General features: G+C 45.3%; 1 protein-coding gene across 10 annotated transcripts in view; it reads left to right on the top strand.

Moving 5' to 3' along the window:
• Positions 1-26,818, top strand: part of LOC141048589 (uncharacterized) — a 75,693-nt gene extending 48,875 nt beyond the window's left edge. For 6 of the 10 annotated variants that reach the window (XM_073544323.1, XM_073544321.1, XM_073544326.1 and 3 more), the window contains exons 4-6: positions 9,634-9,816; positions 11,153-11,249; positions 25,737-26,818. In XM_073544323.1, coding sequence (XP_073400424.1) covers positions 9,634-9,816; positions 11,153-11,249; positions 25,737-26,731 — 1,275 coding nt within the window. In that variant the 3' untranslated portion in view covers positions 26,732-26,818. Of the gene's footprint in view, positions 1-9,633; positions 10,977-11,152; positions 11,250-25,736 lie in introns of all 10 variants that reach the window. The other 4 variants (XM_073544330.1, XM_073544328.1, XM_073544329.1 and 1 more) reach the window with 4 other exon arrangements.
• Positions 26,819-27,309: the final 491 nt, after the last annotated feature.

Raw genomic sequence — 27,309 nt, 5'->3', positions numbered from 1 at the left:
CTTCCTCTTTGGTGCTGTTGAAGGACATCTGTACTTTCTCTCTATCTCAACTCAAGATAAGTGTTCCCCTTGTTTGTCTATCCCATCTGTCTTTAGTTGTAGTGACTGGTGGCACCACGTCCTTCCCTAAACATGGCTTATTGCCAGGGTCAGGCAGCAATTAAGTTCCTGCTCGGCAATAGGTAAAGAGTCATCTTTCTCTCCTTCTGTACTTGTGTGTGCCTTGTATTGCTCATGTTGTTTGTACTTGTCTATGTATGCCCCTTTTTCACATGTAAAGCTCCATGGAATAAATGGCACTATAATAATAACCTATATATGTACGTTTAGGGCAGACAGGGTGACTTTAGATCTGCCTAGGGGTCTCCACTCCCCTCTTCCCTAGTGTTAGGCTCCCTACCTCTCATCCCTTCGTTTTGCACTTTTGTCTTTCCCACATTGTACCGGTGTTGTAATGGACACGTGACGGTGTGCACAGGACAAGGCAAGGCATTACTTACCCCTGGTGTGAAGGTACTACAGGTCCCTGATGACAAAAAGCTCACGGCCTGAGTGCAGAGCTGGTTTACGTGCAGCCTGCTCCCTTGGGTTATAAAGCCTCCAGTACTTAGATCCTGCAGTCAGCGCTTGTGAATGTAAGGAGCTGAAGCTCAGGGGAAGAAGTCTCTGGCTATCTGAGGCTGAAGCTATGACCCGCAGCAAAAGGATGGACCTGGAAGTTGGAGGATTACAGGCTGGGTCCCAAGATGGCGCCCATGCGTCTTGCAGGAAGAGGCAAAAAGATGTATTTGGGGACATAGTGAGGAGGTTTGGAAAGTTTGCCCATAATGACCACCCTGGAGTTTCTGGGTGACAAGGGTGAGGGCACATCTGAAAGGGCCACATAATACAACCCCAACAGGATCCCGTTACTTGGCCTTATCATTGGAGCAAGTGGAAATCTGTAGTGAGAGCAAGTCAGTATTTGCAAAGAGGGGAAATGCTAGTAAGAAGGCATGTTGGGGTAAAATGGGTCAATGCAGGAATCCACTAACATCCTAGTGCAATTTGAACTTCTCCAGTTTCTTATGAAATATAAATAATAAAATCTAATCGTTTTTTCTATGACTTATCGGACAAGTGCTGGAGACCATTATCCAGACTGCACCATCCACGTGTGTCTGCTACTTTTATTCCGTTTGTTAAAAAAACAAAATGGCAGGTATACACACAACCCAAAAGAAATTATGGATCTTTTTCAGTCTTCTTATGAGAATTTATACAATATTAAGAACCAATTTGCAGATATGCCCCCATTAGACCTCTCCTATAAGGTAAAGGAATACATTCAGGAAACTTCCCTACGTTTTGTTGAGTAGTTCAGTTCAGAAATCTTTAGAGGAGGAGATTTCAATAGAAGACATTGACTGACTGCAAATACAGTCTTCTCCGTCAGGTAAATGCTCTGGTCCAGACGGATTCACACTGGCGTTTTATAAAAACTTTAGGGAACAACGCTCTCCAATAATGGCAAAGACTTTCAATGCTATTGATGAAAATACTGGATTTGTCCCCCCACATTAGTGTGCTCCCTAAGCCAGGTAAAGACCCTTCGATAATTGTCAACTTTAAGCCTCTTTCTCTTTTAGACATTAAATTATTTTCAAAAGTCTTAGCTGAGAAGCTAGCCCCTTTACTTCCTTCCCTGGTCAATAATGATCAGGTAGGATTCGTCAAAAGACGAGAGACCCGGGATAATACTATTAAGACATTACATATAATTTCCAAGACAAAAACTAGCTCCATGCCACTAGTTCTTTTATCTGTAGACGCAGTGAAGGCTTTCGATAGAGTCCATTTGGGGTTTATGGAGAATGCTTTGAGACAGATAGGTCTAGGTCCTCGCTTTCTACAGAAAATCTTAGCCTTATATAATGGTCCAACAGTGCGGGTTAGAGTAAATGGTTCACTATCCAGCCCATTTAAGATCAACAATGGAACCAGACAGGGCTTCCCTTTTTTTCTCCATTTCTTTACGTAGTGGTAATGGAACACCTAGCCAACGATATCAGAAATAATAGCAATATTCATGGATACACGATAGGACCTAACTCTTAAAAAACAGCTCTGTATGTAGATGATTTACTCCTTTATATATTACAACCACAAATATAGTTTCCAATGATTTTAAAAGAATTTGATAGGTTCGGATTACTCAGTAGTAAAGTCAATTATTCCAAATCAGTAGCCTTAAATATATCCCTTCCTCAGAATGAGGTCCTTCAAATCATGAATAAATTTCCATTTAAATGGCAAGGAGAGTCATTGGAATATCTAGGGGTCGTGGTCCTTTCTGATCCTAATAAATTGTTCGAGCTTAGCTATCAAATTTTATTAAGCAGAACATACAGAGACCTAGCGAACTATAGTAAATTTAAACTATCCTGGTTTGGAAGGATGAATGCTATCAAAATGGACATTTTACCCCGTTTCCTAATCATATTCCAAACAGTACCGATTTCCCCCCCTCATAGTTTCTTCTTTAAATTACGATCAGCTTTAACCAAATTCATATGGGTTACACTCAAACCTCGCATAAGCATACAGATCCTTTCTCGACCTAAATCTATAGGTAGTGCTGGTCTTCCCAGTTTTAGGAGGTACTTCCAGGCTACTACATTACTTAGGATTCTAGACTGGCACTTTCAAGCTGATGCTGAACAATGGGTGGGGGTGGAACAGGAGGGTTTAGATGTCCCTTTAAGACATCTGCCGTGCTGTTCCGGGGAATCATTGACTATAGTCAATTGTAATTTAACTAGAGACACACCTAAAATATGGCACACTCTGAGAAAGAAGGGGTTCCCGTATAGGAATATTAGCCCACTTACATCAGTGTTTTTCAATCCATCCTTTCTCCCTGGATATTTGCGTGGAACTTTTCTCGGTCCGAGAGCAGTGGAGGATACCCGATTGTTTCAGGTGCTAGAAGACGGGGAATACTTGCAATTACAATTCTTCCTAGTGTCACATAAGTTTGAAATCGAAAATTTATCAAAATTTACCAGTTTTTGAGAAATTATTCTGAGAAGAAAATAAGCCGCCACATGCTATATCAGTGATTTATGGGGAATTGAGCAAAGAGGGTGAAGCGGAGAAGTTAACATTTCAACAGGCATGGGAGAGAGACTTGGGGATAAGCTTATCTCCTGAGGAATGGGAGAGGGGGTCTCTCTTCACTCTTAAACTTGCTAGCGCTGGGATTGCACAAGAGAAGGACTATAAAATACTTATGAGATGGTATCATTACCCTTCTAAACTACACGCAATATATCCAGCACTTTCAGAGGTCTGTTGGAGAGGTGAGAGGGAGGTGGGCTCTATGATTCACATTTGGTGGGAGTGCTCTAAGATCAAGACATTATGGGAGAAGGTTTTTGACAGTTATCAGCGAATTACGGGAAACAGTGTATTAAGGTCCCCTCAAATAGCTCTTCTGTCAATTTTACCTTCTTCAATAGGGACTCAGAAGAGAGATATTCTTCGGTTTTGTCTAAGAGCAGCACGAATGGTAATCCCATGGTTTTGAAAACTTACAACCCCCCCCTGACATATTAGACTGGTATAAGAAAATGGTAGAACGGAGGAGCTGTCTGCAGTTTGCAAAGGAACAAACAATTTATTTTAGTCCCACAAACCTGTATTTTTAGTAAAGGGCTGGATTTAGAGTTAACCAGAGGTGATGGGTGGGTCTGGTTAACCACACATCTCCCAGGGGGTGTGCCCCTGTGGCGTCAGGAAGGTCCTATAGACGTTTCCTGTTTGCACCACAGGGAAAATGATGGCCATGATTGAGACTGAAACTGGCTGGAGCTTCTGAAAGTCCAGGGAGCACTGAGGGTCAGGACTACTGAGTGACATGACCTATATGAATCCAGGCTGGGGAAAACCTGAGCATCTGTTAAACGGGTAACTCAGAGCCTGGGGAATTGTGAACTGATGGGCGTCAGGTACTGAGTTGTGAAACATAACCGCACCTGAAATGGACTGTATGTCGGTACTGTGTTGTTCAACTTCCCTATAGTGGTTTATGATTATATAATAAACCAGGACTGGGCCTGTTTTAATGAAGAAACCGCTGTTGTGCATTTGAATATCGCTGCCAAGTGAGTGTTCCCTAGCCCGCTTAAGTGATCGCCACATCACACAATATAATATTAAAATATATACTTTCTCCTTCGTCTCATTGGGGAACCCAGGTGCTTTGAGTGTATGCTACTGCCGTCTGGAGGCTGACACTAAGTATACAAAAAAAAAAAAAAAGTTAGCCCCTCCTCCGCCGCATACACCCTCGCCCCGATTGCGGGCAGAAACCAGTTTTTTTGCTTAGTGTCCTATGGAGGCACACACAGTCTGAATCTCTCCAGACTTTTTTTTTTTTTTGGTTTTGTTACTATGAAGATGAGACCGGGGCGACGGACCCTATTGAAAGGATCCGATTTCCCCAAACTATCAAAGGGTGAGCACGTGCGAGTGTCCCTCCACGTATCCTTTCCCGCACCGTGGGACATTATGCCAGACTTAGCCCTGTCCACCCTTAGGTATTGAAACCATGGGCTTGCACAGAGGCACAAGACTAGTCTGTGCGGCCCCCACTGCTCCACCAATGCAAGATGGCGGTGATGCATGGCGGCGGACAGTCCCTCTCCTCGCCCCTGCTGGTTGGGACGGAGCTAGAGTGCCTGCACCGTCCAAAATGGATTACCCCATGGCCTTTACCGAGTGGCTGGAGTAGCAGGTATGGATGGCTGGGGTGGGGACCCTGGGCAGCGTTTTTGGAGGTCATCAGTGCGGCCAGAAGCTGACAGGTTTTCTGCTAGGGCGCAATCCGGCAGTCTCCATTCTCTCCCTCCCTTCCCCCATCCTCGTCTCCTCCTCGCTTCCCCTCCTCCTCTCTTCTCTCCCTGTACCTGCTCGTGACTCATCAGGGCTGCGGATGGAGAAGACCGCCAGCGGAGCGGTTCAGGGAGGTGCTGGCGGGATCGCCGGGGTAGCGGGGCCCCCAGTGCACGGGCGGCCAGGCGGTGACTAATTGAGCCCGCGGCTTTGGCCTAGACCACGGGTGGAAGTTCCGCCCCCCCCCGGCGTGACGTCATATCCGGCGCCGCCCCCCGTGGCTAGGGCGGGCGCCGGACAAATGGAGGCCCCGGCTTCAGTACCAGGTAGGCCACGACCAAGAGAGCATCATCGCCGCCTACCCAGACGTGAAGGAGCGCATCAGAGGCAGGCGGGGGGGACACAGCAGGAGCAGGGTAAGTGCGACCCCGTCCCCGGAGCCACGCTACGTGCAGATAAAGGGGTTACCCTCCTTTCCCCTCAGAATTTCATGGATTGTGCCTAAGCAGAAATATGTCGGGGAAAGGAAAAACGCACACGTTCCTTTATGCCGCATGCGTTTCCTGTGGGGTTATGTTCCCACGAGCGCAGACTATTAAGTTATGTGAGGCCTGTAACTCCAAATGCGCCCAGGAGCCCTCCCCTGCGATGGCGCCCAGGGGTCTGGATCCCCCGGAATGGGCGTTATCACTCTCGCGGTCCATGGCTTCGCTTACGATGGCGATCGAGACCCTTCAGGCCCCGGATAGGGGCAGAGACGACAGCTCGCCTGTCTGGGAGGGTTCATCCACCTCACAGGAGCCTCCAGCCTGCAGGGGACGCACTCTCTCTTGGCAGACGCATAGGAAGAGAACCCACACTGCGTCTCCAGGCCCCTCCGGTGCTTCGGCATCCGTGAGTGCGGCGTCTCATTCACCGTCACCATTTTCCGGTAGCGAGCAGAGTTCAGATCATGACGCGGAGGAATCCCTGGACCTGGATACCCCGGGGTGTCGGGAGACGGTAGACAGTCTCATTGAAGCTGTCAATCAGACTTTGGGTATTGAGGAAGACGTCTCCCTAACCTCAGGTCATAAAGTATCCTTTAAGAAGGCCAGGCTTAGAGTGTTGAGCGCTCACCAAGAGTTCGAGGACATAGTGCAGCGTCACAGGGAACGTCCAGACAAGCGTTTTTCAGGCCAGAAAAGGCTAGAAACGAGATATCCGTTTGCACCAGAGCTCTGTAAGAGATGGGCGGAATCTCCGGTTGTGGATCCCCCAGTGTCACGCTTGGCGTCAAAGACTTTGTTGTCGGTGCCTAGTGTTTCTTCCATTAAGGACCATACGGATCGCCTCATAGAGAGCTTGGCCCGCTCGGTATATGAAGCATCGGGGTCAGCACTCTCTCCTTTTGCGGCAACATGGGTAGCCAAGGCTATGATGTCATGGTCAGATTCTTTAAATAAAGTCCTGCAGGATAGAGACCTGCCGACGGAAGTGTCTGAGATAGCAGGTCAGATCGCGAAGGCGGGTGGCTATTTAATCAATGCATCCTTAGATGCGGCTAATTGCGCAGCACTGGCAGCGGCGAATGCAATCGCCATTAGGAGAGCCCTGTGGCTAAGGCTATGGCGGGCTGATTCAATTTCCAAGAAATCCTTGACTTCCCTGCCTTATCAGGGTAGCCGCCTATTTGGGGAAAAATTAGACAAGCTCATCTCCAATGCGATGGGGGAGGGGGGGGAAGCAGTTTTCTCCCACAGCAGAAAGTTAAGCTGCCATTTCGTCAGCCCTAGGCACGCTTTCGGGCATTTTGCAGCCCCGGGTGGATGGCAGCGGCCAGTTCTTCCGCCCCAGCCCGCTATAGCCAAGACAAGGATCGTCAGGTCACGTATAGAGCCAACCCGCTGGGCAGGATGCGAGGCCGCCTGCCCAGGTCAAGGGGGGCCAGGTCCCAGAGACCCTCAGCTAAATGACTCGGGGCATCCGTTACCCGAAGACGACAGAGTAGGCGGCACATGGGTGGCGGAATTAGTGTCGTTTGGGTACAAAATAGAATTTGTCAAATGTCCTCCAAAACGATTTTTTCTTTCCCGGCTTCCTAAAGCGCAATCCCAGGCAGAGGCATTGCTAGGAGCCATCGAGGTACTCCAACGCAACGGGGTAAATGTCCCCGTACCAGAGTACGAGAGAACTCAGGGTTTTTATTCCAACCTGTTCGCTGTCCCCAAAAGGACGGGACAGTATGGCCAGTTCTGGACCTAAAGCTCCTGAACAGGTTCATCAGAATCAAACACTTCCGAACGGAATCCCTCCGTTCAGTGATATCGGCCATGGAGCAGGGAGAATACTTGGCCTCGATCGATGTCCAGGATGCTTACCTACACATCCCTATTTTTCCTCCGCATCAAAGGTTTCTACGTTTTGCAATCGATGGGCGGCATTTCCAATTTGTAGCTCTGCCTTTCGGGTTGCCCACCGCCCCCAGAGTGTTCACGAAGGTAATGGTGGTCGTCATGGCCATTCTACACTCTCTGGGCATAGTGGTCTTGCCGTACTTAGATGACCTCTTGGTGAAAGGTCCGTCTTTTCGGGCATGCGAGGAAAATGTCAACATCACACTGTATACCTTATCCCGCCTAGGATGGTTGATCAACGGGAAGAAGTCATCCCTTGTCCCAGCTCAGAGGATTTCGTTCCTAGGGATGATTTTCGACACCTCCCGAGGGTTGGTAGTTCTCCCTAGGACAAGGCGCGAGCGCTCCGGCAGGGGGTTTGGACGCTTCAACAACCAGGCCCTCACACCATTCGGTTCGGGATGAGGGTCCTAGGGAGGATGATGGCGGCAATGGAAGCAATTCCGTTTGCCCAATTCCATCTTCGTTCCCTGCAGCACGCCCTCTTGACATCCTGGGACAAGAGTCCATTCACGCTCGATCATCAGTGCAGGTTGCCCTCCCAAGTCAAACGGTCACTGCAGTGGTGGACGCGCGACTCCTCTCTTCTTCAGGGGAAACCTTTCCCCCCCAGATCAATGGTTGGTGATCACAACCGATGCGAGCCTCCTCGTTTGGGGAGCAGTTTTTCGCCAGCACACGACTCGGGGGCATTGGTCGCTACAGGAGGCACGCCTCCCGATCAACTTGTTGGAGATACGAGCAGTGCGGTTGGCACTGCAACATTTCCAGCACTTTCTAGCAGGACGTCCTGTCCGGATTCAATCGGACAACGCCACGGCGGTGGCGTACGTGAATCATCAGGGGGGTACGCGCAGCAGAGCAACTATGCGCGAGATAGAGCATGTGCTACGCTGGGCCGAGGGGGACCACTCGGTAATTTCAGCAGTCCACATACCAGGCGTGGAAAATTCGGCAGCGGACTTCCTAAGCCGGCAGGGTGTCGTGTCCGGGGAATGGTCTCAGCACCCCGAGGTCTTCCAGCAGATTTGCCAACGGTGGGGAACACCGGACGTGGATCTGATGGCCTCCAGGGTAAACGCCAAAGTGGCCGTGTTTGTCGCTCGATCTCAAGACCCGCGAGCGATCGCAGTGGATGCGTTGGTTCTACCATGGAACCAGTTTCGCCTCCCATACCTGTTTCCCCCGCTGCCACTACTTCCAAGGGTCATCGTACCTTTCCAGGAAGGTCGTATTCTTGGTAGCCATAACTTCCATTAGGAGGGTCTCGGAGTTGGCAGCCCTATCTTGTAGGGCACCGTTTCTTACCTTTTTACAAGAATAAGGCAGTTCTGAGACCGGCTTCCCCCTTTCTGCCGAAGGTTGTCTTCTCATTTCACATTAATGAGGACATTGTTCTGCCTTAATTTTGTCCAGCGCCAGTACATCAGGTGGAAAAGGTGCTCCACACATTGGACCTAGTGAGAGCGGTCAGAAGGTAAGTGTCGCGGACGGCACCTTTTCGCCAGACAGACTCTCTGTTTGTGATCCCCGAAGGGCGCAGGAAGGGACTCGCAGCCTCAAATTCGACCATAGCCAGATGGATTCGTCTAATTATTCAAGAGGCTTATCGTATTAGAGGCACACCAATTCCAGTAGGGATAAGAGCGCACTCTACTCGGGCAGTGGGCGCCTCTTGGGCACATCGGCACCAGGCTTCGGAGGAGCAGGTATGCAAAGTGGCAACCTGGTCCAGCCTGCACACTTTTTCTAAACATTACAATGTGCATACTCAGGCTTTGTCAGATGCGAGTCTGGGTAGAAGAATTCTCCAAGCAGCAGTGGCGCACCTTTAGGCAGGAGGTGCATGTGGCTTGGATCGGTGAGTCAATCTCCCACCCAGGGACTGCTTTAGGACGTCCCACAGTACCTGTGTCCCCCAATGAGACGAAGGAGAAACATGGATTTTTGTGAGTACTCACCGTAAAATCCTTTTCTCTGAGACGCTCATTGGAGGACACAGCACCCACCCTGATAGCCAGTTGGCTCTTGTTTATTTAGTTAATATGATTCCTTTTAAATTTAGGGTGGTCCTTTTTCAGACATATGGTATTCTGCTTTAAGGCTAAATTGTTTTTGTGTTCTCCTACTGCTATTGCACTAAACTGGTTTCCTCCCGCAATCGGGGCGAGGGTGTATGCGGCCGAGGAGGAGTTAACTTTTTTTTTTGTATACTTAGTGTCAGCCTCCAGACGGCAGTAGCATACACCCACAGTACCTGTGTCCCCCAATGAGCGTCTCTGAGAAAAGGATTTTACGATGAGTACTCAGAAAAATCCATGTTTCTCTTTAAAATGTATTCTGTGTTGTTCTCATTTCATAGGACTGTGCTTTGGTGAAGAAAAATTATAGTAAGTGTGTTTCCCTTGAGAGTCATCCGTGTGCGTCTGCAGAATTGATCAGGACCCAGTGCCCCATCATGGTGACTCCACTAATGAGCATAGAAAAAAAGAAACAAAAAATCCTAGACCTCACCAACAAGATCATTGAGCTGCTGACTGGAGAGGTGAGTGCTGCTGGGAAAATTGGGGTATTTTACAGTAAAAATAAGATGGGTGCCTGGATGGTGATTGTATTCCTATAAGATGTCATGACATAACCCTCTGTTTCTCCATGGAGGAGTGGGAGTATTTAGAAGGACACAAGAATGTGTACAATGGCTTCGTGGTGGAGAACTGCCAGCCCCTCACATTGTATGGTGAGAGGACACTTTCCTTTACTGTCATATAAACTGTAGCTTTCACAGTCATTTGTTTACTCTCATCATCTAACATGGAAAAAAAAAATCAGTCTGTTTGTGCTTCAGATTAATCCAATAACAGAAATACATGAGACAGATGTCCAAGTTCTCTATATTTCCAGGATTGTCCAGTGGAAAATCAAAACCTTATACAGGATACTGGGGCAAGTCTAACCAAGGTCAAAGCCACCAATAAAAAAACTTGTAACCATTTTTATGACCGAAGCAACAATCAAATTAGCCTTGATCAAAAATGGTGTAGCTATGATTAAGCTCCAAAAAAAAAACCTTCAATCCTTCTGCCATACTTCCAATTGTCACCTTCTTGCTGACTTAGTAAGGATGTGTGTACACAACTTCTTTTTCAGGCAAATTCCGACATTATTCCATCTTAAAAACCACAGAAAACAATCAATATAGTGCCCAACCATGTAAAAACAACATTGCCGTGCACATGTTCAGTCTCTTGTTACTACTCTTTACCGCTTCAGGCTTCAGAAACCATGTGGCTATTCTTTGGACAGCTTCCATTAGTTATAGTTTGTATTAGGTCACGTTTCCACCTTCATGTGTCAGTATTTTACCTCAGAATTTGTAATACAAAACCAGGAGTGTGTGATAAATACAGAAGTGGATGACGTGTTTCTATTATACTTTTCCTCTGATTGTTCCACTCCTGGTTTGGGCTTACATGTACTAAGGTAAAAAACTGAACTTGTGAATGTGGCCTCATAGAGAAGAAAACACACCGGCAGGAGAGGCGCCAGCAAAACCGCTCTGGGAAAAAGACCGCTGTTTCCTGAATTGGCTCCTAGGAAATCCTTGGAAGGTCAACCAGCGTCTTAAAGACATCATGTGCACATAACCTAAGGGATGGCAGGGGATGGATGGAACGGGAAGATTGCTGTAGGCACAGACCACACAAGGTTTGTTCGTAGTCTTCAACCATAAAGAGCTGTACCACTGCAAAACATTATTCACAAAATGTTTTCAAAGTTGTTTATATTATTTGCATTTGAGATTAAAAGTAAAAAATTAGTTGCAAAGGTGGACATAGTCTTTGGTTCAAAAAGTCATTTACATTTTTTTTTTTTTTGCTAAGGATAACAACCTTGTTGAAGTTACTGTTGGAGAAGAGGAGAGCTTTATGAGCGAGGAACAAGTTAAGGAGGAAAACATTGCAATAGTTATTAACCCAGGTGAGTACCAACAACTATCTTAGACAATGGACACACATCCTATAGATTTCAGTCCGTATGAAAATTATCAGATAACATTCATTGTAATATTAAAAGGGTTGTCTGGGATTTCATTTTCTTGTCCCAGGATTGAAAATGTAGAAAAGGACAAAGAGCTATTATCTCCTTCCCTAGGTCCAGAGCTGTTGCTCCTATCTCAGTCTTCGACAGGTTACAACGGTGGCGTAATAACTACAGCGTAACTAAATGCAGCAGCCAATTGGTGGGCTTAGCACTGATGTCGTTGTAGATGGTACAAGCTACTGATCCCAGTGATTGGCTGCAGTGGTCACCTCATCGATCATATAAAATACTAACGTCAAAAATTAGCTTTAACTAGCATACTCTTATTAATATTAGAGTAAACAACATTTTAAATTTTATGTTTATAAATCAAAAATACATGTAAAAATAAGAAACTTTGTAATATTATGTCCCGTTTTTGCCAGAAGCATGACAGCGCACGGTGGAACAGAAGAACAAGGGAACTCTGCCACTAGGGAAACACTAGGGCTACACAACTGATACTTACCCTGAGCTCCCTGGTGTCCATAAATGGGATCTTTCACCCTGTGCTGCGATCACGTTCTTATCCCTATCTTACCCTGAGAACAAGCCCGACTAATGCTAGTTCTGGTCTAACCTAAAGACACAAAGGGAACCAGACAAGGGTAACAGAAATAGCAATCACAGAAAACGCTCTCAGATTACAGAAGGGGAAAAGGGGAAGGATATGGGGAGTTAAGCCAAATAGGAGATAAGGTAAGGAAAGGCATTCAAACGTCCACACAGATATCTCCAAAGATGACCTCTCTAAACAGCTCAGATCTCCAGCCCCAAACCAGGTTATAGCAAGCTATCACTGGCATCTAGTAAAGCTAAGAGGTGAGTATTTATAACAGAAATGAGTGGAGAAATCAAACCAGCTGAGATAATTCAGTATGAAGTGTTCTAGGAGACAAACAGAACTCTTGCAACAACATAGCAAGTGAAATCTGCACAGCTTAACTCTTGCAACACCAAAACAAGGGAAATCTGCACAGCTAACTGAAGGGCAAAGCAGATCCACCCAGTGTAGGTGCACTTGTAGGCGGACACCGCGATCTTCTGACCCCTGAACTAGAGGAGACCACTCTGTTGCGGTACCCCCGTGACAGATTGTCAGAAAAATGTGCTTCTTTCTCTACCAGGACTGATCAATCATTTCCTAAATTCTCAATTCCAGGTAACATCTTAATTCAAGGAAGACAGATGTTTACATTACTGAGATAGGAGTGTGCACATAAGATTCTATGCAGACAGGCGGGAAGAGGAGCTAGAGTTCATGTTTCCTTCTTCTCGCCCTATCTACGTAGAATCTTACCAGTAGCAACTGCTATATCCTATCTAGGTAATGTAACATTCCGTATTTACTGAATACAGATGTTACCCATAAATTAAGAATGAATGATCAGTCCTGATGGAGAAAAGCAGATTTATCTTTTAAGATATATTGCAAAGTTTCTGAGTTTTATGTGTACTAGTCATTTATGTAACAAAAATAAAATGATGATTACTCATTAACCCCTTCCCAACATTGGACATATCCATCGCCGGGTGTGAGCGGATTCTGACAGCTCACACCACTTCCGTCACTTTAACCCCTTAAATACTGAGATCAAAGAATCTCTCTCAGTGCCGCGCTGATCTTTTGTAAAGCGTAGCAAAGCTCAAGGCATTGCTAAGCTTTACAAGCGATTAGACTGCAAAAAGACCCACAGTGGGACAAAGTAAAAAAAATTTAAAAAAAATGCAAAAATATTTAAAATAAAAAATTAAAATTTATTGTTTAACGGCATAAAAAAAACCTACAAAACAATTCCTGAATTGCTGGTTTTTGTTCATTTTACCTCGTAAAAATTGGAATAGAAAGCAATAAAAAAGTAATGTGCCCAAAAATGGTACCAATCAAAATGTCAACTTATCACGCAAAAAACAATCGCTCGCATAACTGTATCTGCTGAAATATGGAAAAAATTATAGCTCTCAAAATATGGTGATGCTAAAAATACTACTCTATGCAATAGAAAGTCTTTTAGTGTGTGACAGCAGCCAAACATAAAAACCCTACATAATTATGGTATCGCTGTAATCACACCGACCCGAAGAACAACGTCATTTAATCACTTATAACGCAGGAGGAACGGCGTAAAAAAATCCTTCACCTGCTGTTGATTTCAAAGATCAAAGTAAGGCTCGGCTCACATTTATCATGCGCTTGCATCGGGGTTTCCTATGTGACAGAGTCACTGGTAATGTTATAGAGAGGAGATATGTTTCACTACGCATAATGGCATCAGTGTTATAAAATCCAGAGTTGTATTTCTTCCAGCACAGTAAGTGTTGTGAGGGTCAAGTTATTTTATCGGCTGGTTTTTAGGGGGACATTCATAGAGCGGGCGGGAGAATGTCCCCCCCATATCTCCCCCTACAGAGCTAGCACCACTTTGTGCTGACAGGACCTTAGTGAGATCACAGTCGTGATCAGTCACATGGTTGAGGAGTCACATGGTATGGGCTTAAATGGCTGAAGGAACGAACTTTCAGTGTTCTGTGTGTGGGCCTGGAGAAGGAGCGCTCCAGAAAAATGCTGCATGGACTAGAGAACCTGAACCGTGTGTGTTCTGTCAGCCGTGAGCGGGAGGGACCTGGCTCACAGAAGGACTGTGTTTGTTCTGCCACCATTTTGTTTTGTTTTCCTGTTTTGCCCAGTGGGCTGTATTTTCTTCACTACCCCCCCCCCCTTGGTTTATGCTACTTATGATAAACCAAAGGAAGTTCTTAAAGCCTCAGCCTACCTCTGTGTGCAGCCGAGTGAGCCGCTCTACCACAAGTAGTGTTAGAAGTGTAGGCAGCGTTTCCAGTAAACACGTGGGACAGCCACCTGCTAGTGTGTGACGTCAGGTAAGATGGAGGACCTGCTAAAACATCTACTACAAGCACAGCAGCAACAGCAATTGCAGCATCAGCAACAATTACAGCAGCAGCAGATGGCGCAGCCAGAAACAAGCAAGCTGCTTATACAGCAGATGCAGCAACAGCACGAGCAGCACCATAAGCATATTGACTTGCTTGCAGAGGCAGTTCGTGGAGGGCCGGAAAACACCTACCCCAAATCCAGGTGACGACATGTACGTCCAGAAGACGCTAAGACGAGTAATGCAGAAAATGACTCTGATCATGTGGCGGCGTTTTTGACTGTGTTCGAGCGGGTGGCGAAGTGTAGGAAGCTACCACAAGAGCAGTGGGCAGAGGTGCTGTCCCCCTATTTGACTGGTGAGCCCCAGAAGGCCTATTATGATCTGGCTTTACAGGATGCACAAGAGTATGCCAAGTTAAAAATGGAAATTTCTCCTTCGCCTCATTGGGGGACACAGATACTGTGTGCTGTGTCCGCCAATGAGCGTCTCGGGGAAAAGGATTTTACGGTGAGTTATTACAAAAATCCATGTTTCTCCTTCGCCTCATCGGGGGACATAGCACACAGTATCTGTGTCCCCCAATGAGCGTCTCAGAGAAAAGGATTTTACGGTGAGTTATCACAAAAATCCATGTTTTGGCACGTGCGGGAATGACTTTGTCATTAAGAGCGCAAAGGGTTCACCATTGAGCATATTGTGGGAATAAACCACCTCGGTCCCAGATGTTTGACCTCCTGCATCTGGTGCAAAAATGGCTGCAGCCAGAATCCTCCATTCGAGCCCAGTTGGTCGAGCAGGTGGCCATGGACAGATTTGTGCACGCACTTCCTAGGCTGGTGCAGACCTGGGTTGCCCAGGGAGATCCCGAAATGCGGACGAACTAGTGGGCCCAATGGAGCGGTTTCAGGTGGTCGAGAGATCCCGAAGGAAACCAGGGGGTGGTGCATCTCCATACTGGGGTACCCAGCGGGAACCTGAGCTCCAAAAGAGGGGTAGTAGAGCCACCACTGGGGGGAGTCCTAGATCCCAAGTGGTCACTGAGGGGTTGTCAAAGGCCACAGGGAGAGACTTGCTGTGCTAAAGATGTTGAGGTCCAGGACATATAGCCGCCCGTTGTCCATTGTCCTCAGAAGAGATGGACTGCAGCCTAGGGAGGCGCTGCTCCTACTATGCTTATCCCACCTGCAGTGTGGACTCTCAGCCCGGAGAGGGGCCGCAGTCATGTCCTGTGAACATAAATGGAGTGCTGGTGTCAAGACTGTTAGACTCAGGGAGCTTGGTGACCCTGATAAAGGCCACGCTCCCACAGCAGTTGGTCTCAGGGAAAAACGTGGGTGTCCGCTGTATCTACGGGGACGCCAAGGACTATCCTGTTGCCAGAGTGACTATAAAAACTAACTTTGGGGTTGAGTCGCATGAGTTTGGGATGGTTAAGGACTTGCTGCACCCGGTGATAATAGGGTGGGACTTTAAACTATTCTGGGACTTGTGGTGGAAGTCTGGGATACCAAATGTCTGACTGTCCAACCCTGAGGGAACTCAGTCTCAGTTGGAAGTGGATGAATTCACTTTGTGGGTCCTTGCTGGTGACTAGGACGAGACGGTGAACAGTAAGGCCGAGATTCCTGAACTGGGGGTTTCTGGGGGACATTTTGGGACTGCTTAAATGCGGGATCTTACCCGAAATGGGCATTGGAAAATGTGACAGTGATAAATGGGGTTGCCCAAGGGGGCTGTCACCAGGTATCGACATTTTGCATTATATGGAGAGCTGTTGTATCAGGTCACTAAGCTGAGAGATGAAGTAGTAGAGCAGTTATTAGTACTGGGTCCCCATAGGCATAGGGTCTTAGACCTGGCCCATTTCCATATCTTGGGTGGACATCTGGGAGTAGACAAAACCCAAGAACGGGTCCTTAGGAGGTTCTACAGTCATGGCCAAAAGTTTAGAGAATGACACAAATATTAATTTTTACAAAGTCTACTGCTTCATTTTTTCTAATGGCAATTTGCATATACTCCAGAGTGTTATAAAGAGTGATCAGCTTAACAGCAATTACTTGCAAAGTCAATATTTGCCTAGAAAATTAACTTTATCCCCCAAAACACATTTCAACATCATTGCAGCCCTGCCTTAAAAGGACCAGCTAACATCGTTTCAGTGATTGCTCCATTAACACAGGTGTGGGTGTTGATGAGGACAGGGCTGGAGATCAATCTGTCATGATTAAGTAAGAATGACACCACTGGACACTTTAAAAGGAGGCTGGTGCTTGGCATCATTGTTTCACTTCTGTTAGCCATGGTTATCTCTAAAGAAACACGTGCTGTCATCATTGCACTGCACAAAAATGGCATAACAGGGAAGAGTATCGCAGCTAGAAAGATTGCACCTCAGTCAACAATCTATCGCATCATCAAGAACTTCAAGGAGAGAGGTTCCCTTGTTGCCAAAAAGGCCCCAGGGCGCCCATGAAAGACCAGCAAGCGCCAGGACTGTCTCTTAAAAGTGTTTCAGCTGCGGGATCGGGTTACCAGCAGTGCAAAGCTTGCTCAGGAATGGCAGCAGGCAGGTGTGAGTGCATCTGCACGCACTGTGAGGCGGAGACTCTTGGAGCAAGGCCTGGTCTCAAGGAGGGCAGCAAAGAAGTCACTTCTCTCCAGAAAAAACATCATGGACAGACTGATATTCTGCAAGAGGTACAGGGAGTGGACTGCTGAGGACTGGGGTAAAGTCATTTTCTCTGATGAATCCCCTTTTCGATTGTTTGGGACATGTGGAAAACGGCTTATTCGGAGAAGACCAGGTGAGCGCTACCACCAGTCTTGTCTCATGCCAACTGTCAAGCATCCTGAAACCATTCATGTGTGGGGTGGCTTCTCAGCCAAGGGAATGGGTTCTCTCTGTCTTGCCTAAAAACACAGCCATGAATAAAGAATGGTACCAGAATGTCCTCCAAGAGCAACTTCTCCCAACCGTCCAAGAGCAGTTTGGCGATCAACAATTCCTTTTTCAACATGATGGAGCACCTTGCCATAAAGCAAAGGTGATAACTAAATGGCTCAGGGAACGAAACAGAGATTTTGGGACCATGGCCTGGAAACTCCCCAGATCTTAATCCCATTGAGAACTTGTGGTCAATCATCAAGAGATGGGTGGACAAACAAAAACCTTCAAATTCAGACAAAATAAAAGCATTGATTTTGCAAGAATGGACTGCTATCAGTCAGGATTTGATCCAGAAGTTGATTGATAGCATGCCAGGGAGAATTGCTGAGGTCCTGAAGAAGGGTCAACACTGCAAATATTGACTTGCTGCATTAACTCATTCTAACTGTCAATATAACCTTTTGTTACTCATAATATGATTGCAATTATATTTCTGTATGTGATAAAAACATCTGACAAACACACACAAAAACCAGAGGGCAGCAAATCATGTGAAAATATAATATTTGTGTCATTCTCTAAACTTTTGGCCATGACTGTACTGACCTGGGTGTCACCTAGAGATTAACTATTGCCGGTCCTGCCCTACTTGTCAGCTTACAGCCCCCATGTCCCATTTTTGAAGTCCCCTAGTGCCATTGCCCATTATAAAGGTCCCATTTGACAGGATTGCCATGGACCTTGTGGGGCCCCTGGTTCAGTCATCCATGGGGGACCAATACATTCTAGTGGTGATGGACTATGCAACACGGTACTTGGTGGCAGTACCCCTTAGAAACTCTTCCGCCAGGAGCATAGCCCAAGAGTCCATATTTTTTTTCGGACGGGCTTGCCAAAAGAGATCCTGACGGACCAAGGCACACCGTTTATGTCCAAAGTGATGAGGGAGTTGTGCAAGGCTCTTCAGGATACACAACTCCGCACATTGGTGTACCATCCGCATACAGTTGGCCTGGAGTAGAGATTCAACAAGACGTTGAAGTCCATGCTTAAGAAGGTCGTGGACAGGGATGACTTAGACTGGGATTGCCTACTACTGTACGTGTTCTCTATCAGGGATGTTCCTCAGTCCTCTATGGAATTCTCACTGTTTGAGCTGTTGTATGGACGGCATCCCTGTGGACTTCTAGATGTTGCAAAGGAGACCTGGGAGGCAGAAGTTACACCCCACCAGAGCGTTATTGAGTATGTGGCCCAAATGCAGAACAGAATCGCAAGTACCGATTGTGAAGGAGAGCCTCCTTCAAGCACAAGAAGACCAGGCGAGGGTCTACTAACAAGCCGCAAGGCTGAGACAGTTTAACCCTGGAGAACGGGTGTTGGTGTTGATTCCCACCTTGGAATGTAAATTCCTGGCCAAGTGGCAAGTGCCATACGGGGTGGTCGAGAAGTTGAGTGATGTCAACTAAAAGGTCCACCAGCCAGGGAGAAGGAAGCCGTACCAATTGTAACACATCAACCTACTAAAACCATGGCGAGACAGGGATCCGGTAGAAGCACCATGCGTAGGGGCCAGTCCTGAAGCCAAGGTCGAGGATATCACAGTGGTAGAGACACTGTCACCAACCCAGAAATAACAGTGTCGTGAGCTGCTTCAGCGGAACAGGGACCTGTGTTATGAATGGGTCACCGAGGAGGATGGGAGGAATAGGCTAAGCCACCAGAAACATTGGTAACTAAGCAGACTGCAGACCCCTGATCCTATCAACACAACTAGCAGTAGCCGTGGAGCATTCCTACGATGCCCTAGACGCTTCATCACAGCCGGAGAACTAACTAAGCCTAAAGCCAGAAAGGTGCAATCTAAACTGCCCTGGAGCAGATCCCCAAAGGAATAGACAGCCCCCAAACATACATTGCGTGCAGAATTGTTAGGCAAGTTGTATTTGAGAGGATTCTTTTTATTATTGAACAACAACTATGTTTTCAATCAACCCAAAAGACTCATAAATATCAAAGCTTAACATATGTCATCCCCTGAGGAAGAAGTGTTGTACACTTCGAAACGCGTTGGGAAATAAATGGTTAAACCTTCGACATAACTTGGATGTGGTAATTTGTCAAGCAGTGCACAAAGTCCAAAAATTTAATCCTTATAAAACTGATGTTTTCGGCGGCCAGTTGAGCCCTGGACGTGCAGCAGGCTGACCTTTGACTTTACATGCGTAAATCTCTCCTGCAAAGGGTGAGTATATTTATCTTGTCTTTCTTCAAAGTTTACCCAGATAAGACCCTATTGCGCTCTCTCTTCCTATAGTTTATATTCACTGATTTACATAATTGGCAGTTGGCTTTCAAGCCTATACAGCTTGCAGTAGGACAACATGTATAAAAAGGATGATGTGATCAAAATACTCATTTGCCTAATAATTCTGCACACAGTGTATATTGTCGGTGAGGCAAGATGAAAGATAAACACAGGCAGAAAACAGACTGAGCAAACGGTGGGGCCCAAGCTGTCTAGACAGGACAGAAAAGATACTGTCTGCAATCACGCACAAAACCCTAAAAAAAACAACACTTCTGATATACAAAAAGCCTGAGGCCACACAACCTCTCCCCCGCTAGATCAGCACTCTGGTATAAACTGGAAGCAAAGAAAAAGATACTAACATAACAGGGGACTGAACAAACTGACACAAGCTGTAACATATGGAGCCGGGCCCAGCGCTGCCCCCAGCAGGGAGTACGCTGAACCCTAGCAACAAAGCAGAAAGCAAAAAAAGGCACAACCAGATTAGATGCAAAGAATTAGCAAAAGAATCACTTAACTGAACCATGCAGACCAGACAGGGGACAAAAGAACTCCAAATGCACATGGAGGAAATCGCCAGCAAACCACCAAGAGCAGCCAGCTCAATTATATGCTCCCAGTCAGTAATCCCAGGTTCACAATTATCGTCAGGTGGGGAACTTCCATCATCCTGGCCAGCTCCACTACTCTCAGTAACTACCAGAGGGAGCTTTGGCTCAGAAGTCCGAGCAAGGGAGTTCACAACAGACGTGTTTACAGAGCTACCAAGTTGTGGAGCACGAAATCCTGACTAAACCACATGTGAGGGTGAATCAGAAGCCGTATCTGATTCCCGAAGCCTGCCGCGAGGTAATCTCCAAGGAGATGAGGAGAATATTGAGTCTGGGTGTTATCGAGGAGTCAAAGACTGGTTGGTCCAGCCCTATTGTCCTTGTGCCGAAGCCTAATGGAGAGTGGCGATTCTGTAATGATTACCCGAAGTTGAATAAGGTGTTTAAGTTTGACGCGTATCCAATGCCCCAGGTGGATGAGCTCATCGAGAGGCTAGGGTCAGCCAGATACATCACCACCCTGGACCTAACAAAAGGGTATAGGCAGATCCTCCTGACCCCAAGTGCCAAGGAGAAGACGGCCTTCTCTATACCTGATGGATGCTTCCATTGTACCAGAATGCCGTTCGGTCTAGAAGGAGCCCCAGCTACCTTCCAGAAGGCTATGGACCAGATCCTAGTCACTCACAAGAAGTACACCGTCTCTTATTTGGACAACAGCCCGGAGTGGGGAAGTCATCTGCAGAAGGTCCAGGCGGTACTGGATGCACTGAGGAAGGCAGGGTTTACCATAAACTCAAAGAAGTGCGCCATTGGGAAAGAAGAGGCAAAATACGTGAGCTAAATTGACGGAAGGGGCGAAATAAAGCCGCAAATAGACAAAGTGGAGGCAATCCAAAAGTGTCCACAGCCGGTCTCCAAAAAGCAGGTCAAAGCATTCCTAGGCATTGTGGGATGCTACCACTGGTTTATCCCGAACTTCGCCATGGTAGCCGCCTCTCTGATGGACCTCCTTAAAGGGACAAAATCGACTATGGTCAAATGGTCCTTTGAAGCTGAGATGGTGTTCCAGGACTTGAAGCTCATCCTGTGCAGACAGCCAGTCTTGGTCTCGCCAGATTTCACTAAGGAGTTTGTGCTCCAAACAGATGCCTCTTAAGTCAGTTTAGGAGCTGTGCTGTCATAGGAGACAGATGGCAACTAACACCCAGTCCTATACCTGAGTAGGAAACTCTCCTTTTTGGGAAGAACTATGCCATCGTGGAGAAAGAGTGCTTGGCCATCAAATGGGCGATTGACATCCTGAAGTACTACCTGCTAGGTCGTAAGTTCAGGCTAGTATCAGATCATGTGCCCCTGAAATGGATGAGGGAAAGTAAGGGGAAGAATTCTCGGGTGACTAGATGGTTTTTAGCACTACAGGATTTTAATTTTCATGTCGAGCACAGGCCAGGGAAGCTGCATGGGAATGCAGATGCCCTATCCAGACTCTCCTGCTAAGCCAGTGAAGGCGCGAAAAACCCTCCGGTTTTGGGCAGGGGGGGAATATGTGACAGTCACTGGTAATGTAATAAAGTGGAGATATGTTTCACTATGCCTAATGGCATCCGTGTTATAAAATCTAGAGATGTATTTCCTCCAGCACAGTAAGTGTTGCGAGGGTTAAGTTATGTTATGGGCTGGTTTTTAGGGGGACATTCACAGAGCAGGTGGGAGAGTGTCCTCCCCCATATCTCCCCCTACAGAGCTAGCACCACTGACAGGACCTTTGGTGAGGTCACAGTCATGTGATCAGTCACGTGGTTGAGGAGTCACATGGCCTAAGCTTAATGCAGAAGTGTAAACTTTCAGTGTGTGGGCCTGGAGAAGGAGCACTGCAGGAAAGCGCTGGATGGACTAGAGCAGGGTTCCCCAACTCCAGTCCTCAAGGCCCACCAACAGATCATGTTTTCAGGATTTCTTTGTATTGCACATGTGAAGCAATTATCACCAGCACAACCAGAAACACGCCAAAGGTCAGAGCCAGACAGAACAATCCAAAACAGGAACGGAAGATGGATGGGCAGGTCAGAAGTCAAGCCGGGTCATACACTGCGGGGGGAAAAGACACAGAGAAGGTTAACCCCGCCTGACCAGGTCGGGAAGCAGAAAGCAAACCTCAACCTGGATCATGACAGCTTGTTTCTGGAAAACACCCATGGAGTTCAAATCGTCACTACACATGTAGTTCAAATCGTCACTACACATGTAAATAAATTCCCAAAGGGGTATAATTGCCAAAATGGGGTCACTTGAAGGGGGATTCTGCTCTTCTATCACTTAGGGGCTCTGTATATGGAGTCCGCAAACTCTTCTAGGAAAATCTGCGCTCCAGGAGGCGAATAGATCTCCGTCACGCCTGAGTCTCGCCATATGGCTAAGAAGTACTCTACAGCCACATATGGGGTTTTTCAACATTCAGCAGAAATTGTGGGATTTTTTTTTTGCCATTTCTACCCATTTTCCAAAAGATGGGGCTATAACAAAATTTTGTTATTTTTTTTTCTTCACTTCTGGCACCTCAGGAGCACTGCCAATGTGACATAGCACCCTCAAACCATTCCAGCAAATTCTGAACTCCAATATGGTGCTTCTTTGACTTCGGAACTTTGCACTGTGCCTCAAAAGTAGTTATCAGCCACATATGGAGTATTGGCGTGCTCAGGAAAAATTGCACAACAAATTGTATGGTGCAATTTCTCCTGTTAACCTTGTGAAAATAAAGTGGGTGTAAAAAGAACATTTTTGTGGGAAAAATTTATTTTTTTTATTTTCATAGCTCGAAGTTGATAAACTTCTGTGAAGCACCTGAGGGTTCAAGGTGCTCACCACACATATAGATACATTCGTTGAGGAGCCTAGTTTCCAAAATGTTTCACTTGGGGCGGGTTTCCACTATTTCGGCACATCAGTGGCTCTCCAAACACGACATGACACCTGCAGACCATTCCATCAAAATTTGTGTTCCAAATCGTCACTCCTTCCTTTCTGAGCCCTGCAGTGTGCCCATTCAGTAGTTTTTCACAACATATGGGGTATCTGCGCGCTCAGAAGAATTTGAACAACAAACTTTTTGATCCATTATTTCCTGTTACCTGTGAAAATTAAAAAAAAATTGGGACTAAATGTAATTTTTTGTGGGAAAATTGTGATTTTTTTTTTTTTTATTATTTTTTTTATTTTCACGGCTATACTTTATAAACTTCTGTGACGAGTTATTTCTGTGGCTTTGGGAAAATCATCCAAATCCTTAATGGAGAGAGGATAACTTGTGATTTTGAGGAAAACCCTTTTAAAAGCAATGAGAATAAGATGCTATTTGATATTAGTCTCTAAGGTTCATTTTATATATATAATTTCTCTTGTGTCTTCAATTTCTTAGTACTGTTCTCTGCCATATTGGTTTTGGACTGTGAATTATATGGTGCTTGTATACATAGCTCTGACTTAAATTAAGACACCACTTTCAAATGTTCAGTTTGTCTGATTTTTCTCTTTATAGATATATTTTTGAGCAAAATGTAAATTGTTCTTTTAGTCTATAAACTTCTGACAACATGTCTCCGAATTTCCAAGCAATAATTTTTTTTGTATTTTTTTTTCTGACAGAAAAATGTTCAAAATTAAAAATACAGTGCTTTCAGACCTCAAATAATGCAAAGAAAGCAAATTCATAATCATTTAGAAACAATAACACTAATGTTTTAACTCTGGAAGAGTTCAGAAATCAATATTTTGTGGAATAACCATGATTTTTAAAAACAGCTTTCATGGCTCTTGGCATGCTTTCCACCAGTCTTTCACACTGCTCCTAGTGCAAAAATTAAAGTAGTTCTTCTTTGTTTGATGGCTTGTGAGTATCCATCATCCTCTTGATTACATTCCTCAGGTTTTCAATGGGGTTCAGGTCTGGAGATTGGGCTGCCACTGACAGGGATTTGATGTAGTGGTCTCTTAATTTTTGCCAGAGCTGTATATTTTTCTGGTATTCCTGTCCTATTTCTGCGTAATTTTTCTGTGTAATTTGTTGCTGTCTCAATACATTTATACAATACAATTTAATCCATTTAATATATTACTTATTGAAATGGTTTTTGGCAAGCTTTCTTTCCATTCCAAAATCATAGTAGGTGGCTGCACGTAAAGTAGTCACATTTAGAGAAACTTGCAGCAGTGTAACCTGTAATTTTGTGGCAGATGCCCAAGGTTCTGCATAGAATGCTGCTGCCAATTTCCAGTGCAAAGATATTGGATGTGTATTAGCTTTTCATAGTCATTAGATCTTTCCTGGAGCAGGAAACTTTCAAGTAAACATCTTAAACTGTAACTGTGGTTTCTGGAGAACGTGCAGTAGAGTATCAGTGTCCGCCTCTAGCTCAAGGGGGCACAACATTTTTTTGGTCGAAGGGCCTCATTGTCATACTGAACCAGTCCTAAGTGGTGCAAAAAAAATATAAAGAGGTATTTACATGAATACATCTACAGAACCAAGTTTTGAGTACGGTATTTGATTTTTTTTTAGAGCAGAAACTCAAAATCATTCACGATGTGAACACTTCCAAACTTTGACTGAGGTTTTGGAGCAGAAACTCAATTAAATCTTCCTCATAATTTGAAAACTAAATTAAGGCTTTTTGAATTTTCACTTGAAGCACGGTATGGATTTCTACATGATCAGAACCTCCGTCAGTGCATGAATACATCACCAAGCTTAGTTCAGTGATCAATTGCAGTTTCAGGTCAGCCCCATATACACTTGTATCATGTAAACCTACAATTCCTAGTATGTCCTTAATAATGGTAAGGAGATACTGGGAGTTGTTGATACTAGCCATCAGACTGTGGACCATACAGGAACCACGGTTTTGATGAGACATGGTCTATAGCACAAATAATATTTTACATCCACGTACCTTATAAGTGACATCTTCTCTGATCGTTCCCATCTCTTTTGTCTCCACATAGTGCAGATGCCATGATGAGATTTCATGCCGAGAGCTCATCTCTCTGCAAACGTCTCTCTTCTCAGTCTTCAGTAGCACATCCCAACACTGTGCCTTTAAAAAATAAAAGTATTATCTTTATTTATGGGGCAGTATAATATCTTCCATACTGCATCCCTGAATATATAATTGCCCCGTACTGTTCTTCCTGCACAAAATATCCCTCCAGCGCTGCCTCTCCATAATATCCTCCCCACACTGCCTGTTTCTGTGATGTCCCCCCATACAACTCCTGCAACGCCAGTGACAGCAGCAGTGTGATGAGGTCACAGCTAGGTGTGATGACCTTCTGATGCTGCTGCACGCCAGGGCGGGGGCTGATTTGCACTGTCCTGCTTTGCTGAAGTGTTTATCTGTATTCGCATCTGAAAAACATGAATACAGTGGAGTATAGGGAGGTGGGAACTGAAGTCTCACGGTTCTCTGCTCGCCATACAGTATCCTTCGGAAGGCCGCATGTTGTGCAGGCCTACATTAGCTCTTCCGTTCTCCATAGATGTTTGAGCAGCAACTATCACCTCATACCTCTAGAAATCTGTCTACGCTGAAGACAGATTTTACCTGTGAATTATCTGTGCAGGAGGCGAAATGAGCAGATTTCTATGATAAGATATATTACAAAGTTTCTATCTTCATTTGTACTATTGTTTAAAAAAAAAAAAAATGACACCTACTCTTTAACTTCTCCTAGGTTGTGGAGAATATGATGAGACATTTGAAACTGAAGATTCTCAGAGAGGAGCTGCTGATGCTACAAATCTGCCACTAGCCCTTCACAGCAGGGATCTTTTAAGCGATTCCTGTAACCCTGGAGCCGAGTCGCAGAGCACAGATCACAAAGAGTGTGAAACGTATCCATGTCCAGAATGTGGGAAAAGTTTTACCATGAGATCTAGTCTTTTACGTCACTTGAAAAACCACTCTGTGGAAAAGCCATTTGCATGTATTGACTGTGGTAAATGTTTTAGGCGCAAGTCAACGCTTGTAAAACATTTCAGGAGCCACACAGGGGAGAAGCCTTTTTCATGTAAGGAATGTGGTAAATCTTTCATGCAGAAGTCTAATCTTACGGAACATCATAAAATTCACACTGGAGAGAGGCCATTTTCCTGTCCTGTGTGTGAGAAATGCTTTACGTACAAATCTGATTTTATGAAACATCAGAGGATCCACACAGCAGAGAAGCCATTTTCATGTTCTGAGTGTGGAAAATGCTTTACACAGAAGTTGGGGCTAGTCCGACATGAGAGAATTCATGTGGGAGAGAAGCCAATGTTGTGTTTGGCTTGCGGAAAAAGTTTTGCCAGAAAATCAGAACTTGTTAAGCATGAGAGAATTCACACAGGTGAGAAGCCGTTTCTCTGTTCTGTCTGTGGGAAAGGTTTTATTCAGAAGTCAGACCTTATGAGACATCAAAGAATTCACACAGGAGAAAAGCCGTTTCCCTGCTCAGAGTGTGAAAAACGTTTCATCTTGAAATTTGAACTTGTTAAGCACATGCGAAATCACACGGGGGAAAAGCCATTTTCTTGCTTCCATTGTGGGAAATGTTTTGCCTGGAAGTCTGAGCTTATGAAACATCAGAGATTCCACACAGGGGAGAAGCCATTTCAATGTTCAGAGTGTGGTAAATGCTTTACACAGAAATCGGATCTTATGAGACACCAGATTGTTCACCTTGGATAGCAGCTGTTCTCACACTTGGGTCATTTTTCTTGTACATGAAATAACTGATGTGTGTAAATAAGGACTAAATTTCGTCATTGATTATCATCTGTTTCATCTGATTTTCATCCAGTTTTTATTATTTCCATATGTTAAAAAAAAAAATTGGTTCTATCTAGTCTCTGACGATAGGACTGCGCTTGGCTGGCATGTTTTTTATTTATTTTTTATCCACAAACCTATAGACTTGCATTTCTAATTTTGACCTGATACTTGGATCTAGTTTGGACAAGTTTCTTCGATTTTGCTCAGAACGGTTCTGTGACAAATCAGACATGTGAATTAGGCCAGAGTATGTGGAGTTGGCTTCGGCTAGAGTCACACGTACAGTGAAGGAAGTAATTATTTGATCCATTGCTGATTTTGTAAGTTTGCCACTGTCAAAGACAAGAACAGGCTTTAAGTTTAAGAGTAGGTTAATTTTAACATTGAGAGATAGACTATCAAAAATAAAATACAGAAAATCACATTGTATAAATTATTATATAAATTTATTTGCATTTTGCAGTGAGAAATAAGTATTAGATCCCCTACCAACC

This window comes from Dendrobates tinctorius, unplaced genomic scaffold (genome assembly GCF_039654945.1).
Source record: "Dendrobates tinctorius isolate UK_male_01 unplaced genomic scaffold, ASM3965494v1 ptg000137l, whole genome shotgun sequence".
NCBI lineage: Eukaryota > Metazoa > Chordata > Amphibia > Anura > Dendrobatidae > Dendrobates > Dendrobates tinctorius.
The sequence above is the reverse complement of the archived record's forward strand: the minus strand, read 5'-3'. Positions and strand labels throughout refer to the sequence as shown.